The 18,728-nt window shown below is 31.5% G+C and overlaps 1 protein-coding gene across 1 annotated transcript; it reads right to left on the minus strand.

The window, feature by feature from the left end:
* Positions 1-5,292: 5,292 nt before the first annotated feature.
* On the minus strand, positions 5,293-15,245 carry LOC132600519 (GABA transporter 1). Its single transcript, XM_060313740.1, has 7 exons — positions 14,808-15,245; positions 10,516-10,746; positions 8,885-8,982; positions 7,952-8,138; positions 7,726-7,856; positions 6,522-6,755; positions 5,293-5,721 (listed from the first exon to the last, which is right to left on the minus strand). Exons 1-7 carry the CDS (start codon positions 14,932-14,934, stop codon positions 5,341-5,343), a joined length of 1,389 nt encoding a protein of 462 aa, XP_060169723.1. The 5' UTR covers positions 14,935-15,245; the 3' UTR covers positions 5,293-5,340.
* Positions 15,246-18,728: the final 3,483 nt, after the last annotated feature.

Below are 18,728 nucleotides of genomic sequence, written 5' to 3' on the forward strand. Positions count from 1 at the left end.
TGCCCCCTCCGACAGACTTTTAGTTGTGTTTAACTAGAAGTCTGCCGGAGGGGGCAGACTTTTAGTTGTGTTTAACTAAAAGTCTGCCTCCTCCGGCAGACTTTGCCTTGAAGCATGCATATATATATATATTTTACTTTTCGAGGTAAACTTTTAGTTATGCCTTAACTAAAAAGTGTGTCCCAAAGACATAACTAAAAGTATGCTCATAAGGCAGAACTTTTCCTTAAGGGATAACTTAAACTTTGCCTTATAAGGCTAAGTCTATGCCTAAAGAAAAGTTCTTGCCTTATGGGGCATAATTTTGTTATGGCTTAACTAAAATTCTGCCACATAAGGCATAACTAAACTATGTCTTAGGAAAAATTCTGCCTTATGGGGCAGACTTTTAGTTATGCCGGATCCGGCATAACTTTAACTTTTCCTTAAAGATTGTATGCTGGATCCGGCATACACTCCCCCAGTCCTGCTTGGCGAAATTATTTTTTTATTTTATGCCTGAGCGGGGGTTCGAACCCAGAACTTCATGTATTCGCCCACCTTTCCAAGCAAAGGGCAAAACTTAAAGACCACAAATATGAGGGGCAAAACTTAAAGACCACAAATTTGAAGGGCAAAATTTAAAGACCACCCCAAAAGAAGGGCAATCCGCGCAAAAAAATGAAACTTTATGGGTTTGTACATGATGGAGTAAATATCAAAGTACGGGTTAAAGTGCGAGGGTTATTTCCACAAATGACCCTATTTCGGGGTGGTCTTTAATTTTGTCCCTCAAATTTGTGGTCTTTAATTTTTGCTCTTCAACACTTTTGGCACGACATAAATTAAATTTCAGCCGCCATAGTTAAAGTTTACCTTCGGCATATATATCATAACATCCCACAGGTTATGCCGGACAGGACAAAACTTTCAACATTCAACATAATCTAAAAAAAGGCATAAGTTTAGGTTTCGCGCGACATAGTTAGCGTTTAGCTTTAGCATATGTATCATCCATTTCACACAAGTTATGCTGGAAAAGGCAAAACTTTCAACACTTAACATCATCTGAAAAATACTACAATACTCATGCCGCATAGCTTAATTCCTACAGAGCTTGTGCTGAACGGACAAAATATTAGTTTTCGAAGATAAAAATGTTACATAACTTATGTCGAGCGAAACATATTTGGATATTTTCATTAAATAAGCAGTAGAGACAAAAATTAAAGACCACAAATATGAAGGACAAAGATTAAAAACCAGTCCGTATGAAGGGGAATCCATGTAAACTGTTGAAAGTACGACCCTCAAAGTGCGGTGCACTCTTGAAAAAAAAAATGCACAAATTTGAAAAAGATCACTTATTAAATGTATTTTGCATTTCAAGTTTAGGATATCACACGCCAATTATATTGTATTGTACATTCATTTGCTACATATATATATATATATATATATATATATATATATATATATATACATACATACTAGTTCCTCTGCACGTGTAGTTTCATATCTCTCTCGTTTTTTTTTTACAAAATATATATACTAAAAGTATTTAATGCAGACATACTTAAAAAATATTTAATTTAGTTATAAATAATATGAAAAATCTCTCTCTCTAGCTATATATATTTCTCAAAGGGACCACATTTATTGAGTAATATATAATCAAATTTTATTTGGGAAGGTTGTTAAAACTTAAAAGCGAAGATTTCATTTTAATTTTATATAGGACATGACACAAATGTGTCGAGAATCACTTTTTCTAGAAAATACGAGACATCTAAGTCATACAAGTAAAGAAATCTATTCACTTTAAAAAAAAAAAAAATGGAGATTGGATTGATGATAAAATAGAATCCTAGGTTGGTAAATTCGTTCTCAAATGATTCATCGATGAATTTAGGCCTAGGTTTTTTGAAAGTTTCATGTGATTCCCCTTCCTTCTTCGGCGAATGCAACTTACCATAGGCTTCTTTCATTTCCTAAGTAGATTACGATAAGTCCTAGCATTAGTATGAGTTCGTTCACCGCGTAAAGGTGATCCATCTTGATGACGAATTTCAGTGTTTTAAAAGGTAATTTTGGGACTCGCCTCAGGACTCGCCCTGGGGTGAGGCACTGGCAAAACATCTAGAGGCTTACGTGTGGGGCTTAGTTCTGTGAGGCTTATGCCCTTAGCGCCCGACTGTACGCCTTAAACACACTCAACGCCCTTAGCTCGGGGCTCGCCTTACAGTTCTTACACAAATTATGAGTCAAATTCTTTAGTTAACACCGTTGGCGCTAATAATTCTTTAATTAATGAATGGTGCTTAGTAGTTTTTCATCTATAGAAATAAGAAGATCAAAACTGACTTAATAAAAATCCCTAGTATTGCATATTTGCAATATGAGAACACAATGAGGCTGAACTTAATGTTTGTTTTAAAATACATAGCCAAATTTTACATCTTCAGTATTGGTCTTCATGTTTTTGTGCTATGTCTCACAGTTATCATTTTTTATTATTTCGATATTTGAAAGGTAATTTTGTTTTTGTTCATCAAGGAAATTGCATAGTTTGATAGTAATATATTTTTAAGAATGTGATTCTTTTTTCTTTTAAAGTTACATGTTAGAGTTGATTTGCATCTCATAAGAACTTTTATATCATTGCATTATTTCTACTTGTAAAATTATGTTAGAAGTTTTGTTTTCTATGAATTTCTTTAATCATGTTTTTAATTTTTAAAAATTATTAATGTATTTTTGTATAATTTTTTTTGTTATTACACTATTTTACTACATTATAAATTAAATTTTTAAAGATCAATGGGGCTTATGACAGCTGCCTTGGGGCTTACGCCTCGTCCCGTGCTAAGTAAAACGTCTCGCCTCATCCCCCGCCTTTTAAAACACTGACGAATTCCACGATAACAAGAAATAAAAATTAATCGTTCGATGTCTGCTATTATCTGCATTTCAATTAATGATACCAATTGTATTTTCTACTCCTAAAAATTATTTGTAACTTAAATTTAAAGTGTAATCGGAAAACAATAATTATAAATCATATTTAAAATTGTGCTCAAAAGAAAGCATTTCATCCTCTTCACCACCTTCATAAAAGCAATTAAGTTTGTCTTTTCTTCTCTTTTCAGAGTTAAATTAAATTCTTCATTCCTCATTTCAGTAAGTGTTGGTGTTGGTGTGTTTTATATTTTGTGTGCCATTACTTTTTGTATAACCATCATGGTACCTGACACTCACTAGCCCTATTAACTTTTGATATTGTGAATTACAACTAAATCAAATATTTTTCTAAGTATGTATGCATTAAATACTTTTGGCATATAAATTCTGAAAAAAAAAAGGAGATGCACCTACACGCGTGCAACACATTGCATATATATATATATATATATATATATATATAGATAGATAGATATACTAGTCCCTCTGCACGTACATTGCACGTGTAGTTCTACCTCATTTTTCTTACAGAATAAATATATTAAAAGTATTTAATGCATACATACTTAAAGAAAAATTGAATTAGTTATAATTCACAATACCTAAACTAGTATGCTCGCGTAACTCTACCTATTATATATATATGAGTAGTTTTTTACTTCTCAAAATGATCACATTTATTAAGTAACATAATCAGATTTTATTCGGGGAGATTGTTAAAAGCGAAGATTCATTTTAATTTTATATGTTCATTATAGTACATGACACAAATTTGTCGATATCTGCATTTCATAATTTATGATACCAATTGTATTTTCTACTCCTAATAATTATTTGTAACATAAATTCAAAGTATAATCTCAAAACCAATTTTTATAAACCCTATATAAATTTGTGCTCAAAAGAAAGCATTTCATCCTCTTTACCACCTTCATAAAAAAACAATCAAGTTTGCTTTTTCTTCTCTTTTCACAGTCAAATTAAAATTTTCACTCCTCTTTCCGTAAGTGTGGGTGTTGGTGTTATTATATTTTGTGTGCCACTACATTTTTTTTTATAACCGTCATGGTATCCGATACTCACTAGCCCGATTAATCCAAATTCGTGATGCGTATGGTCCATTTTCTAACTATTAAGTGTTTTTTATTCTAAGACTTAAATTCAAAACTTTTGATTAGAAAATGAAATGGAACTACAGGTACAACGCACATGTAGACATATAGATATACTAGTCCCTGTGCACGTGCATTGCACATGTAGTTCTATCTCATTTTTTTTAGTAGGTCTTTACTTCTCAAAATGACCACATTTATTACACCAATTTTCTATAAATAAATATAGGGCCATAAATAGACCAAATCTTTTTTTTTTCTCTAGGTAATTGCTGCTACATTCGGAGGAAAAAGTACAAAAAGGAATATCAAGCAGCTGGACAATCATCTGAATCTCAAGGGCTGATGGGTTTGAAGCATTCTGAAGTACCAACGCCTCCTTTAAAATTGGGGGAGACAAATGATCATGTGGTTGTTACAAGTTCTCAAGATGGCAACAACAACAACAATGACGTTGGTCAGTCCCAAACAAGTTGAAGTCGGTTATAGAAGTGACACTAATTATTCAACGACAAGAAGTCATATATATGATATGCTTGATGTAAATTTTCCGAATGATGTTTGAGGATATGTGTTCTTTACTCTTGCAATGGTCTCTTTCTGAAAAAATATTTATTTTCTTTATAGGCGGATTCAAGTTTTGAAGTTCTCGAATGCCGTACTTGTTTGTGCTTCAGTTTAATCTATTTTGGGTTTTGATTCGGATTATTCGTCTTTTGCTTTATATAGACAAATAGCTCAAATGAAAAATATACTATGGTTATGACAACTTTGAATTTCATATTCTAGAGCTATATATTATCTGATTCAAGAATTGACAACTAGAATTAGAACTTGGTTGTGCAAACAAGCTCACCAAATTTATATGTGAATGAATCTGGCATTCAACCCAAAAGCTTAAAGTAACGATTGGATTAGCTAGTGAGATCTATTTAAACCCCTAGAGACCGGTAAACACCCTATGAGAGACAAATACAACATTCTCCAATGACACATATCCACAAGTTAAAAAATAGAAGGAATTTTGAAGCTGACTTGTCCAAGAGCTTACATTGGTGCACAGACAATTTGTGGCTTTGGAGCTTTTTAAGCTTATAAGTACTTGACTTAAAAGCTCTTTTAATAGCATTTACCTAGCATTAAAACAAGCCAAAAATTGCTTAGACATTTGCGACTAGCAACTACGACGACAAATGCACCACCATAATATGGGGTCTGATGGCGCTCATCAGATGACCAATTACCATAAGTTGAGTGATCATTCAGGCAATCAACTCTGTTGGTTAGCTTATACATTTGCGAATAATCGAAATGTTTTGGCATCAAGACTAATTTGTCTAACAGCAGCAACAGCTGCTATAACTCCTAACACTGAAAAAACCACTGCTATTGCCATGTTAATCCAGAAAACTGGCCTCCTCTTTGATGGTTTGAATGTCAAGTTGAAGAAAATAACAGGCAATACAAAGTCAAGTGGCAAGAAACCAAATGCCCCAATCACTGCATTTATGTCTCCGAAAAATGGAAGCATTGCTGCGATTGTAGTCGATATTATCACTGAAATTGATCGAGAAATAAGGCGTGGGATTACGTTTCGAGTGGAGAATTCACTGTTTTTTGGATCTGCAAATGTCCTCTCTAGTACTTCATTTGTTGGCTGCAAATACACCTGCACAAGCGAAATTTACAACGTTGGTGTAAAATTGTTATGCACCGTCCCAACGTCCTTATAATTTAACCTGTTGTAGTAAGTTATTTTCCCTTTTTCCTGGAAAAGCTAACTTTTTTTGTTAAGAAGATGAAGTTCGTGCGTAATACAATTTCAGAGCTAGTCCACAAGGTTAGGATTAGACTATATAAAGAGACAATAACTTATCACCTCAAAAAATGTGGGACATTGTAAAATCCTGCATGTTTAGGACAATGAAATTGCGCCCACTTACTTTTCGTATGTCTTTGAAAAATAGTCACTATTATAGAGTTCCAAATTTCACGCATGAAACCTTAGAAACTTTCAAATATTACAGGTGAAAATCCACGACAGCATATTGGAAGTTTCACCTGTGAAACTTGAAAATCCATCACAACAGTTTTTTTCAATTACAAAGACTGAAAAGTGGTTATTTGTGAGTTTTACCCCGTTCAGAACTGGAATCTAGTGTATGAATAATAAAACATGGAGCGCAACACGGGTAAACTAAGAATCTGGATGAAACTAGCTTAGATATCATATTAATTAAAAAATGGAATTTGAACCTAATTCGATCTAAAAAATTAGCTCATGAGATGAGAATTATCCAAGATTATATAAAGAGACAAAGTTCCAATCAGTCAACCAACATTGTGACTTGTGAGACATCCTAACACTTTTGTTATAGACAATTATCAATATGTAGCAATCTTTTAAATAACTTGATAGTGTAAAAATTATTTTCCCCTGCCAATTAATTGGGCAAGGTATATACATACCACAGCAACAGCCGACAATTGGAGAATGGTGAAGATGTTGGTGATGAAGATAAATGACTTTGGGACTAGATTGTGGCCATTTTGTGTAAAGTTGCTGAGAATGAGGCCCTCAGCTTGGTTTCCAAAGGCCCAATATCCAGAAATAGCCACACTGAAGAATGTTGTTGAAAGCATTGCGTAACAAATGCAAAGCCCTTTGAACATCTGACCTTTCACCGGCGGTGCTATTGTTGCCTGTAATCACATCACAATTATGATGGTTGGCTCGAGAACATATTTCAGCTAACATTTCAATTTTAAACCTAATATTATTAACAAAGTAATCTATGTTATCATTAAACAGAATATATATATATATATATATTAGCACGTACAGGACATACTTAAGCAACCAAGTTTTTTATCGGTTTACTGTAACGGTTCAGGTCCAACTGTTAAGGTATTGTACGCCTTGGACATTTCAATTTTAAACCTAATATCATTAACAAAGAAATCTATGTCATCATTAAACAATATATATATTAGCACGTAGAGGACATACTTAAGCAACCAAAGTTTTTTATCGGTTTACTGTAACGGTTCATGTCCAACTGATAAGGTATTGTACGCCTTGGTCCGATCCTCTTTTGGACCATCTCAAGGTTTATGGACCTAATGGATTTGTTCCTTGGGCTTTAACTTGAGAAGCGCATCAACAATTGAATTCTTAACTCGTCATATATGATTACTAACTTTTTCATTCCATTTTGATTTGGGATTTGTCTAAGACAACTGTTACAGTGAACTTTCTTGCAAGTTCAGTTGTCAGGACACCTTAAGTTATGCCATCTACAGCTATGTTCCAAAATTCTTACAAATCATTTTTCACTAGTCAACTTTCAAAGTAAGTGGACTACAAAAGCTGTCCTCTCCATTTAATGAGGTAGTGCTGCTACAAGAGAATGCTCTTTCTTGCTGCTTGCTAGGCTTTCTTGCTGCTTGCTAGGCGTTCGGAGCTAGTTAATTAAACATTTGAAATGTGTCATTTTGTTATTTTAATATGAGAAATATTACCATGTATAGTATTTTCCCTTTGCTTCCTAACTATCTGAATTTTGAGCTATTTGAAATGAACCAATCTAGTTTGATTTAGCTCAAAATTGGTAAAATGATCGTCGATAAGCAAAAGAGCCAAATAATAATATTTATTCTTGTATGAACTAACCTGAATTTCAGGAATTATGCCATTTCCAAATGTGGTGGCAATTATAGCTATTGCATTAAAAATTCCAAAAATGCGAGTCTCTTTATCATTACTGATCGAATAGTCTTTCTCAGGTCCCTTTGATGATCTTCCTGGCAAATATATTACATTTTGTCAACAAACAAAAAATACTTGATAAGTGTTGGTAAAAAAATAATTTTATTCTTTTGCAATAGAAATTAAGTACCTATGTAAATGGAACCAACAGTGGCACAAGCACTATAAGCAAGGCAAAGAAGTAGAGAAATCAAGTTGATGTGCCTAAGTGAGTGAAAAGATGGCATTTGAGCTAACATCAGCATTAGCCCTCCAAATATGATTACAAATTCATAGAGCTTCATAGCTCCACTTGGGTTTAACAGCAAGTAGATTGCCTGCACAAAAATAAAAAAAAGATAAAAGAGATACTACAAGAAAATTATTTTCTATTCTTTCTGGGGTTTAAGCCTTTAAGGTATACTGATAGTCCAAAGAGTTTAATATTACCAATGTAATTTAACTTGTTATAGCAAGTTACTTTTCGTTCATTATAGGTTGCTAGTGAATAGTTATTAGCTTTACTTACATTTTAAAGGACTTGATCAATGAAATACCTTTTATAGTAGAAACCGCGTTCACTACCCAATTTTGCCTTTTGAAATATAGTCACGGATGGAGTTCTAAATTTACAGGTGAAACTCCATGAAAGTAGTTGAGAAGAAGAAATAGTATCCACTGGCCACTTTTCAGCCTTATTTTTGAAAATTAGCCAATCTCCTGGAGTTTCATTAGTGAAATTTAAAACTCCATGACTGTGACTGAAAAATGACTATTTAGGAAATTTAACCATTTTCTATATCGATATTTCATTGAGCTTAAGCCGTTTGGAAACAGATTTTTTCCTTCTGTTTTTTTTTTTTTTTTGGTGAGTTTCTAATATGGTTTTTCAAGTTTGAAAATCTTTTTTCACTCACAAAATTTCAATATCTTTTTTTCAAATAAAATACATATCCAAACACAAGTTCAACTTTCAAATACTATTTTTTAACTTCAACTTATTCAAAAACTCTGTGAGAAGTTTCTAATTAAATTCATATCCAAATGCAAACTCCTTGGGCTTAGTTTTATTTCAAAAACTCACCTTCATACATTGTCCTCCCAGAAGAGTGGACCCTATTACTGCACCATAGCATACCATGAATTGGATGGGTCCAACATAATATCTCCCCCACCTTGGTCCTGTTAAAATTCATGATCAGATTTGACTATTGAGGAAATCCAAATAATGCCAGAGAAATAAATATGTAAGGGCCTTCAAGAAAATGTACAAATTTCATTGGGTCATTCTTGCAAATGTCGGTGGTCTTTAATTTTTATCCCTCAAATTATTGGTCTTTAATTTTTATCCTTCGGCATTTTAAACGGTCGAAAATACGGCTGGGATTCTGGGTTTGAACTCTAGCAGAGTATAAAAAAATCGTAAGTCAGAATTTCATAACAAATTAGGCCTATTTGGGCAACTTTTGTAGAATTCGAGCAGAGTTAAAAAAAAAAAAATCTGCCTTGCGAAATTTCGTAATGCAAATGCCTTAAGGCAAATTCTTCCTTATAAGTTCTGCCTTACAAGATAGAATTTGTCTTAAGGCATCACGAAGCCTTGCTTTGCAAAATTGTATGTTTTATTGAGCGGACGTTCGAATTCAGATTATCAAGATATTTTTTACTACCTTTTTAAGCGAAGGAAAAAGTTAAAAACAACAATTTGAGGGACAAAAATTAAAGACCAGCGCCTTTGAAGGACAATCCGCTTGAGAAAATGAAATTCATTACAATTAAGTGGCAATTATGGGCCCAAAAAAAAAGATAAGACATGAAAGGAAAAAAAAAAGATAGTTTGGACTTTGGCCAACGGAGAAAATATTGTGCTAAATGCAGAGGGGCCAAAATCATAGCTTGACTTTAGGTTATTCTTGTGAACAATTGGTCTAATTCAAAGGATGAAATTTATGCACATTAAAAATGTAATTTTTTTTATACTATTATATAATGTATTTTAACCTTTTATAACAAGTTGTTTCTCTTATTTTTCAAGTTACTAATTTCATTTGTTATGAAGGGGTGATTTAAGTGTAACAATTTTTTCCAATGTTAATATGTAGAATATGTTCCAATCCAAAGATTATTTGCTTAAAACTAATGAAGATGAATTAATTGTTCAGTACGAATTTCAAATTTGGTGGCTGCATGCTCAAAAGAAAAAATCTCGTCCTCACCTAATTAAAATGGAAAGAAAACTCAACAGAGAAACACAAAGCAAAGAAGAAAGATGCACGCAACCCAAAACGTTACAATATTGGATATGACTTTGGATACCCTATCTAATTAGCGTGAAAATACAAATAGCCAAAGTTTGACAACAACTTTTTTCATATAGACCTATTTGCGTATCTAAAATGCGGTTGACCATGTCGCTGAAACAGAGACGGCCAATGACATTTTTACATGATTGTTACAACCTTGTTTTTTTTTTTGGTTATTATATATTCCGCGTGTACTATATTCAATATTTTGTAGTTGACTTACAAAATATCTTATCATAAACTTTGTTATGTACATACCTAAAATGTCGTTGCCGCGAAAGCGAAGATGGCCAACTATATATTATCTTGATTGTTATTACCTTGTTTTTGGGTTGTCATATTTATCACAAATAATATTTTGTAGTTGACTCTCAAATGATTGATCTGATTATAAACCACGTTATGTACGTACCTAAAATATCATTGGCCATGTCGCGGAAGCGAAGATGGCGGCGACCTAGCTGAGCATGGTGTTCGAGAACCATGGACAAGAGGTTATATGAATAGAATGTAACGATAGCTCCGATCACCAAACATAGAATTCCACCCCACCATCCAAGTGAAGCAAAGGCAAATGGAAGACTTAACAATGGAGGAGCTACTATTGAAGTTGTCAAGTGGTAACCACAATGCACCCATGATCCTGCAACCAATCAATAGTTTGTATGGTCACAAAATGATAATGTATACATAATCTTTAAACGATGGGAGCAGTAGCCAACATTTTTACTAAGCGGAATCACAATATAAAGAAGTAAACATATGAAAAAGTCGTGCGCGCACACATTGCTATATTTCAATGAGGGTGTCAATACCCCTTAGACAAAGATAGTTTCGCCACTGTATGAAAGGATAATTAGTACACTCTTTGTTCCGCTACTAGGCATGATAATTAAGAAATAAAGTAAGACGTCTAAAAATTGTAATCTTGAACATGCTGTGAAATTTGTATGGGCTATAAAACTTTTGAAGTTGAAAAGGTCATTAAGGGGTCCTTTGATTCACACCGATGATATTATGGGATTATAATCTCACGTCTTATATGGGATAAGTAATACTAAGATTTTGGTATAAAGTTTATACCAATCTTAGTTAATACCGATAAATAAACATGGAATTAATGTAATCCCAAATTTGCAATAGAATTAGTATCCTGATCCCGAGAAGCAACAACCCTAAGATTAGCATGAAAATTTTAAGCTTAATTTTTTTTTTTCAATTAATCTAGAAAGAGGGTCTTCTTCTTCTTTTTTTTTTTTTTGGGAAACATACTAAAAAAAAAATTAGTGCCATGTAAAATCGAATAGATGAAAAGTTGTTTAAATTAAAATAAAATAGTGTGGAAGTCTAACTAGTGGACTTCTACTTGCTACCAGAATTCAAACTAATTATTGCAGTCTGACCTAATAAATCTTGAAATAAAGTTGCTTTGATTTTTAAGGTGTACTTCTATTTTTAAATTTCTAGTGGAGGGGAAGTCCTTTCTCCTACCTTTGTTTATTTGTTTTTTTCCTAATAATTTAATAAATTTGTTAGGCAGTCAACATTTTTGTAAGCTTAGCTAAACATGACGATCGAAAATTAGAAAAAGAAAAAAAAAAAGACACACACAAAAAAAAAAAAAAAAAAAAAAAAGAAGGAGACTGAAAACTTGACAATTCAACTGACAGATAGTATTAATTTCACTGTTGTAGGAGGTGACGTTTATTAGAGATGTCCCAATTTAATGTACTATTTGAATTTCTTTTGCAAATAATTTAAAGCTTAAAGAATTAAAAGAGAGAAAAATCTATAGAGCACTAGTTGTGGGCTTGTGGCATGAATCCAGCTAGTCAAATGCAAGCTGCTAAGAATAAAAATAAAGATAAAGGTAAAAAACACACCTTAATTTTTATTTTATTTTTAATTTCATACTTAAACTATCATAAGATTGAGAAAATTATTTAAACTATCACTATTTAGTTTGTAAAACATACTGAACTAAATGTGTGAACTCACTCTTCAAAAGACAAGTGTAGCTGAAATTTTTTCAAAAAAATTATCTACATGGCATAAGTAATGCTATCTTGGCACCTACATGGAAATTAAAAAATAATATTTTTTTATTAAAAAAAACTGTATATTTTCTTTTTAGAAAAATCAGAATTTAAATAAAAAATCTGGATTTAAAAAAAATTGTAAAAAAATATCAAAAAACTTAGAAAATCAGAAAAAAAAAATGATTTAAAAATGGAAAAGTTGATTTTTTTTAAAATGTGAAATTTTTTCTTTTAAAAAAAAATCCATTTTTTAAACTATTTTTTTTATTTTCTATAGTTTTTTTTTAACAAAAATTATTATTTTTCAGTTTGTTTTTTTAAAACAAATAGTTTTTTTTTTTAAATTTCCATGTAGGTGCCATTGTGACATTATTTATCCACGTGGACAACACTTGGCAACATTGTTATATAAAATGGAGAGTGTATATCACATGCCATTCAAGAATAATTTAAAGTGTGTTTTGCAAACTAGATAGTGATAGTTTAGGTAGTTTTCTCAACCTTCTAATAGTTTAGGTATGAAACTCAAAAAAAAGTTATAGTTGAGGTGTGTTTTTGACCCTTATCTCAATAAAAATACCATTCCCTTCTTCAGATAAATACATACTTGTGTGAAATATTTATTTCTAATCAATCAATTTAGTCTTAGTTAACTAAAACATAAAGTAACAGTATATGTCACGCAATCATGGTTAAGTACTAATAAACTTGTGTATAAAAGACACATGTCTTATTGATTGGATGCAAACACGCGATGCAGATAAATTTTTACTTTTCACTCTAATTCATGTGATGTTATTTGATTGATGCAAGTATTTAAAAGAAATAAAGATTTTTGAAATGTCTAATCTAAAATTGTTGAAGACAAATTTAAAGCTGGAGTCACAAACCGAAATTGTTTAGAATTTGATATTTATTAGTTTCCTTAATTTATTTCCGAATAGGATATGTAGTCAAAATCAAAATAATATTGGAATAGGTTCTACAATTTTTAGTGAAAGTAAGTTTTGCACGGTATAAATAGAGGTGGTATTTTGTTAGGAGAATTGTTGACATCAATGCGGAGATATTCGTGTTGCTATAAATTATCTCATTAAAAGTAAAATGTGAAATTTAAAGTTAAATAATTTTTAAATATAGAAAGGTATTTTCTTTTAAAAAAAATACTAAAAGGAAAATATATTATTCAAGGGATTAATAAATTAAGGTCTATTAAGAAACTCAGGTACCTATATTAACATCGCATAGAATTCAACTTTTCTTTTGTTAATCACAACGACGAGCGTGCGCGTGTTCGCGCATCCACCTTGATTGAACACCTAGAGTCAACAATACGGAGGCAGGCATTCCTCCTAAGAAGAAATGTTGGAGGAAAAAAAGGGGGGATGCAGTTGATCAAAGAAATAAAGATCGTACGTTCCCTCTCGAAACCCGCCACGAGAAAGACGCACGGAAGAGGTATTCCCAGCGCGCGGAGGATCCGTTGAGAGTTTGTCTCGGTACGACGACTCGGTGACCTTTGACACGTTACACCTGGTTGCACGTAATCTTGACTTTCGCCTTTCACTCGTGCAGTTAGACTGACTAATGACTTTCAATTCAACCTTGAGACCGAGCCCTGCCTCTCACCTTTCGGTTTCGCAAGAGATAGTTTGTAGGAGTTTTATAGGAGAAATAATTGACTATATAATATTATACGGTTGCAACACTAAGTGCTTGCCCCAACAAGATATATCGTTTCGTTAAATAAACCATGGGTCGATCTCATTAAAGAAAATCATTATTTATATCTCTTTCATTGACTATCAAAATTTAAAGCTTCAGCACATTAATTAGTGATAAATCAAAATAAGGGACCAAAAAAAAAAGCCCCCATTGCAAGAAAGTTCCAAATTATTGTTTAAACTCCGTGTATCTATCTTGTTTTCATTATTATTAAGTATGAAAGTCCTCATAATAGTGTTAAGGAATCTTTTTAGTTGTGTGCTATTTTTCTATTAATTGAAAAATAATAATGTTCACTCTGTATGGAAGGGATTGGTTGGAAATAGTATCTTATTGTGATGAATGGACATCGAACTACACAAAATGAACCTTAAATAATTTGAGTCGAAGTGACAAAAGTGCAAAAAAATAATATATAATAATAATAATAATTCATAAACAATCACTTTTCAACCTAAAAATAATAGTCATTTTCACCGAATTTTAAATTTTACAAATGAAACAATACTAGATATACAATTTGAAACTTCATGACGAAATGATTATTTTTCAAAAGCAGAGTCGAAAAATAGCCGATGGATGCAATTATTACTTTTCTTTTTGGGTTTCCGACCTAATGTGTGCTGCTCACTTTGGAACCCCCATTAATATGAATTCACATAGTAAGACCCGTTAAAAGAAGAAGAACTCCTTAATTGTCAAGATTTTTTCTATTTTCATAGCTCAAACTAAAATTTTTAATTAAAAATGAAGGATTTTTATTCATCCCATCACAACCTCTCATGCTGAAATGAATAAACCAAAGAAAGAGAAGGAAGAAAACAAACGAGAGAAAGAAAATCAAAAGGAAACAAGAAATGTTTAAAAATGAGAGAAAGGGAAGAGAAAACAAGAAAAGTCCTATAAATATGAAATATTGAATAGAGAATAAAGATAATACCTTTGGATTTAAGAACAAAGAGGGCACCAGCATCAAGCTCTTTTTCATGATCATATTCATGGGAAGAAGAAATAGTAGCACTGCCAATATTCTTAGCATCATTTTCCCCATCAAACGCTCTTCCCATCTTTCTCTCTTGTATAATTTGTCTTATTGTCTATAACTATGTTTAAATATATATAGTACTATGTATTTGTTATGCATATATATGTTCTCCAAATCACCACCCCTCCTTTAGATCTCTTATTATTTTGTCCTGCTTTGATGGAGTGGAAGACGATATGGAGGAGATGATGATCAAGCAAATTATGACAGTATGGAAGTTTATGTATATAGAGATCATGTCTTTGACCAAATAAAAAGAGATCATGTCTACTATCTGCCCACTTGTTTCTTAGCAGCCTAGCTGGATTTCTTCCCTCTTTTTTTTTTTTTTGGGTTGTTATCTATGTGTTCTTATTTTTGTAGTTATGTGTCTTTAAAGTAATGATGTCTATATCAACTTGTGTACAACTTCATCGGGTTGATCAATAATATGTTAAAGTGTGTGACCATTTGAGCAAACGTTTAAGTTGTTAAATAAATCACATCTTTATTTACTTAAATTAAATTATATTCTTAATAACAACCCCCCTCCCCCCCCCCCCCCAACCACCCCCAAAAGCGCGAGCATGATTCTTTTTTATTGACCAAGCACAAAACCTTTTTTTTCTACTAATGGGTCTGAGACTCGTTTTCTTCTTATTTATGTTTTCAATATTTTTCTTATTTCCACCACCAGCTTTATCAATAATAACCAGTAGTGAAGTTATCACACATACTAAATTTCCTCTGTCGAAATGTTACACTGCATAAAGAGGATAAATTTTTCGATTTACATATAAATTTGTAAATCCCTTTAACATAAGATAAATATAAGTTCAATTCTCACATGTGATACTTTTGGATTTTTTTTTAACTCCTCTTATCGGAATCTCTGCCTCTACCACCAATCATAACTAGATCAGAAACATCTTTCACATTTGCTAGAAGTATTTTTTTTGTAAGTAGTATGGTTTGTTTTGTTGCAAAAAGTGTAACTTGAAGGAGGGGAGTGGGGGGAAGATATATTTTTTCTAGGTCTACCAAGGTACAAGCATTGAAAAAAAGATCAGGATCTTACTGAAAAGTCATTGTATGAATGCTGAGATGTAATCGTCATCAAGTAGCATTTTTTATTTTGTGGAATCATATATATAAATTATAATGTATTTGAAGGTTAGTATTATACTCTACCTGATTTCCTTTTAATAATCTTTTTATAGAAAATCGAAAATGTTGTTTTATGAGTTTATCGGCACATGTTTTTCAGATTAGCTTATAGTTAAGTCTCTACATACTGCTCATATATGGTTTAATTTCTGGCAAAAGTAACTGGAGTCCAAACATCTTTGTCTGAACTTCAGATAAAAATGCATAAACCTCACCATATGTATTACTCCCTCCGTCTTAATTTAACTGGGCACGAAATTTAAGAAATAAATGAAGATTTTTAAATCTTATTGTCTAAAATAAGCCAAAAATATTTGTAATATAAATCATCTCACTAAGTGTAAAAAGTAAAGTTTAAATTAAATTCTTACCAAATAAAAAAAATATGTCATCTTTTTTTTTACAAATTAAAAAAAAAATGTATCATATAATTTTGGGAGAACAAAGGTAGATGTAACTTCATACATTTCAAAAAGGGAAAACTACGTATATATACATGTTAAGGAGAAATATTTACGAAACGTGACAATAGTTTTCTTTATTTACAAAACATAACGATATATTACGAAACATGACGGATTTTCATATATTTTTCGTTTTTTTATTTTTTTCCAGAAAATATATATTTAAAAAAAAATATATATTTAACCTTTTAGCAAAAATAATAATTTTAATTTTTTTAAAAAAAAATTATATATATATTATTTGCTAAAAGGCTTAAAAAATTACCTCAAATTTGTATGTATGAAAGCTGTATGAAATGTGTATGTCTGAGCGAAATTTTTAATATAATTTTCATACACAAAATTGTGAGCTAAAACTTTAAACCTTGAATATTGTATGAAATTTGTTACAATGTTGTTGTAGTTGTATTAATTTTTCAGAAACCTAATATGAACTTTATATACGAAAAATGTGATTGAAATTCTAAGTCTTGAGCGAGATATACACATTTCATACCATTCTCATGCATAAATTTTTTAGCGTAATGTTTAAGCCTTGATCGAGATATACACACTTCATATGTTCTTCATACATAAAATTTGAGCGAACTTTTTAAGCCTTGAGCAAGATATACACATTTCATACACAAAATATTGAGCGAAATTTTTATCAATGAAACTCAAAAAGCTGAAACCATAAGCCCCAAAATTGGCCGTTTTCAGCCATACTCTTCTGTTTTATTTTATTGCTCCTAATTTGATCTATTACACAATATTGTAGAAAGTTGTATTCAATGTTGTTGTAGTTGAATTAAATTCCCAAAAACCTATCATACATTTATATACATATTTCATACCATTTTTATACAGTTTTCATACAAGAAAAATGTGAGAATTCTAAGCCTTGAGTGAGATATACATATTTCATACAGTTTTCATACACAAAATATTGAGCGGAATTTTTAAGCCTTGAGCAAGATATACATATTTCATACACAAAATATTGAACGAAATATTTAAACCTTGAGCGAAAATTTTCGTATATGTAAGAACTCTATTGTTATGTTTTGTAAACTGAAAAATATCGTCATATTTTGTAAATATACTTTATTCTTATGTATATATACGTCATTCTTCCCTTTTTTTTTTTTTGGCAGAGATTGTCCTTCAAAGGCATTGGCTTAATTTTGGTCCCTCAAATTGTTAATCTTTAATTTTTATCCTTCGCTTAAGAAAATGACCGAAAATACTCGGAGGTTCTGGATCGGAACCCTCGCTCAATCAAAAATTAAAAAAAAAAAATCATAAAGCAATGCTTCGCGAAAAGTATGTCTTATAAGGCAGGATTTGCCTTAAAATTCAACCTTAAGGCTATTTATTTATTTTTCGCCTTAAGGCAATTTTTTTTTTAACTCTGCTGGAATTCTACAAAAGTTAGGCCCTTAGCCCGAATAAGCCTAATTTTGCAACGAAACTTTGACTTGTGATTTTTTTTCCCGTTTTGACTGAGCCGGAGTTCGAACCCAGAACCTCGAGGTATTTTAGGCGATGGCTAAAAATTAAAGACCATCGATTTGAGGGACAAAAATTAAAGACCACCCCCAAATAAGGGTAGTCGTGCAAATTCCCCCACAAATGGTCATCCGGGTGAAACTATTGACTCCCGGTGGCCCAAGAATCTTAAAGGTCATTTTTTAGTCTTTTCAAAATAATTTCATTTTCTAGCCATTTTTCAACTAATTCCAGCATATGTATATAAATTGTATCATTCTTGTATAGAATATGTATCACTAATATATATGTATAGAAAATGTATTATACGTATAGAAACTGTATTATTGTTGTATAGAACATTTATCACTACTGTATATGTATAGAAAAAATGTATCACACTATAGAAACTGTATCATTATCGTATAGAATATATATCCCTAAAGTATATGGATAGAAAATATATCATTGTTGTATAATTTGTGTATAATAAATGTATAAACAACGTTTAATTTCTGTTTAATAAATATATAATTAATCTATACTTACTAAATATACACATACATACTTTTTTTTTCTATACATATATAGTAGTGATACATATTCATTACAACAATGATACGGTTTTTGAAGGCTCAATATGAATTTTTTTCGTTGATCTTTAGACAAATAGTCCTTTTTTTTTTTCTTTTTTTGTAACGAATGGGCTGAGCGGCTAGCGCCTGGGGTTAGTTCA

Source organism: Lycium barbarum, chromosome 6 (genome assembly GCF_019175385.1).
Source record: "Lycium barbarum isolate Lr01 chromosome 6, ASM1917538v2, whole genome shotgun sequence".
Taxonomy (NCBI): domain Eukaryota; kingdom Viridiplantae; phylum Streptophyta; class Magnoliopsida; order Solanales; family Solanaceae; genus Lycium; species Lycium barbarum.

Excerpts from the sequence above, each read along its gene's own strand:
- LOC132600519 (XM_060313740.1), bottom strand. The coding sequence starts at position 14,934 with ATGGGAAGAGCGTTTGATGGGGAAAATGATGCTAAGAATATTGGCAGT. Across the intron at positions 6,756-7,725 it reads GCATAATTCCTGAAATTCAG|GCAACAATAGCACCGCCGGT; the intron begins GTTAGTTCATAC and ends ATGTGATTACAG. Across the intron at positions 5,722-6,521 it reads AATTGTCGGCTGTTGCTGTG|GTGTATTTGCAGCCAACAAA; the intron begins GTATGTATATAC and ends TCGCTTGTGCAG.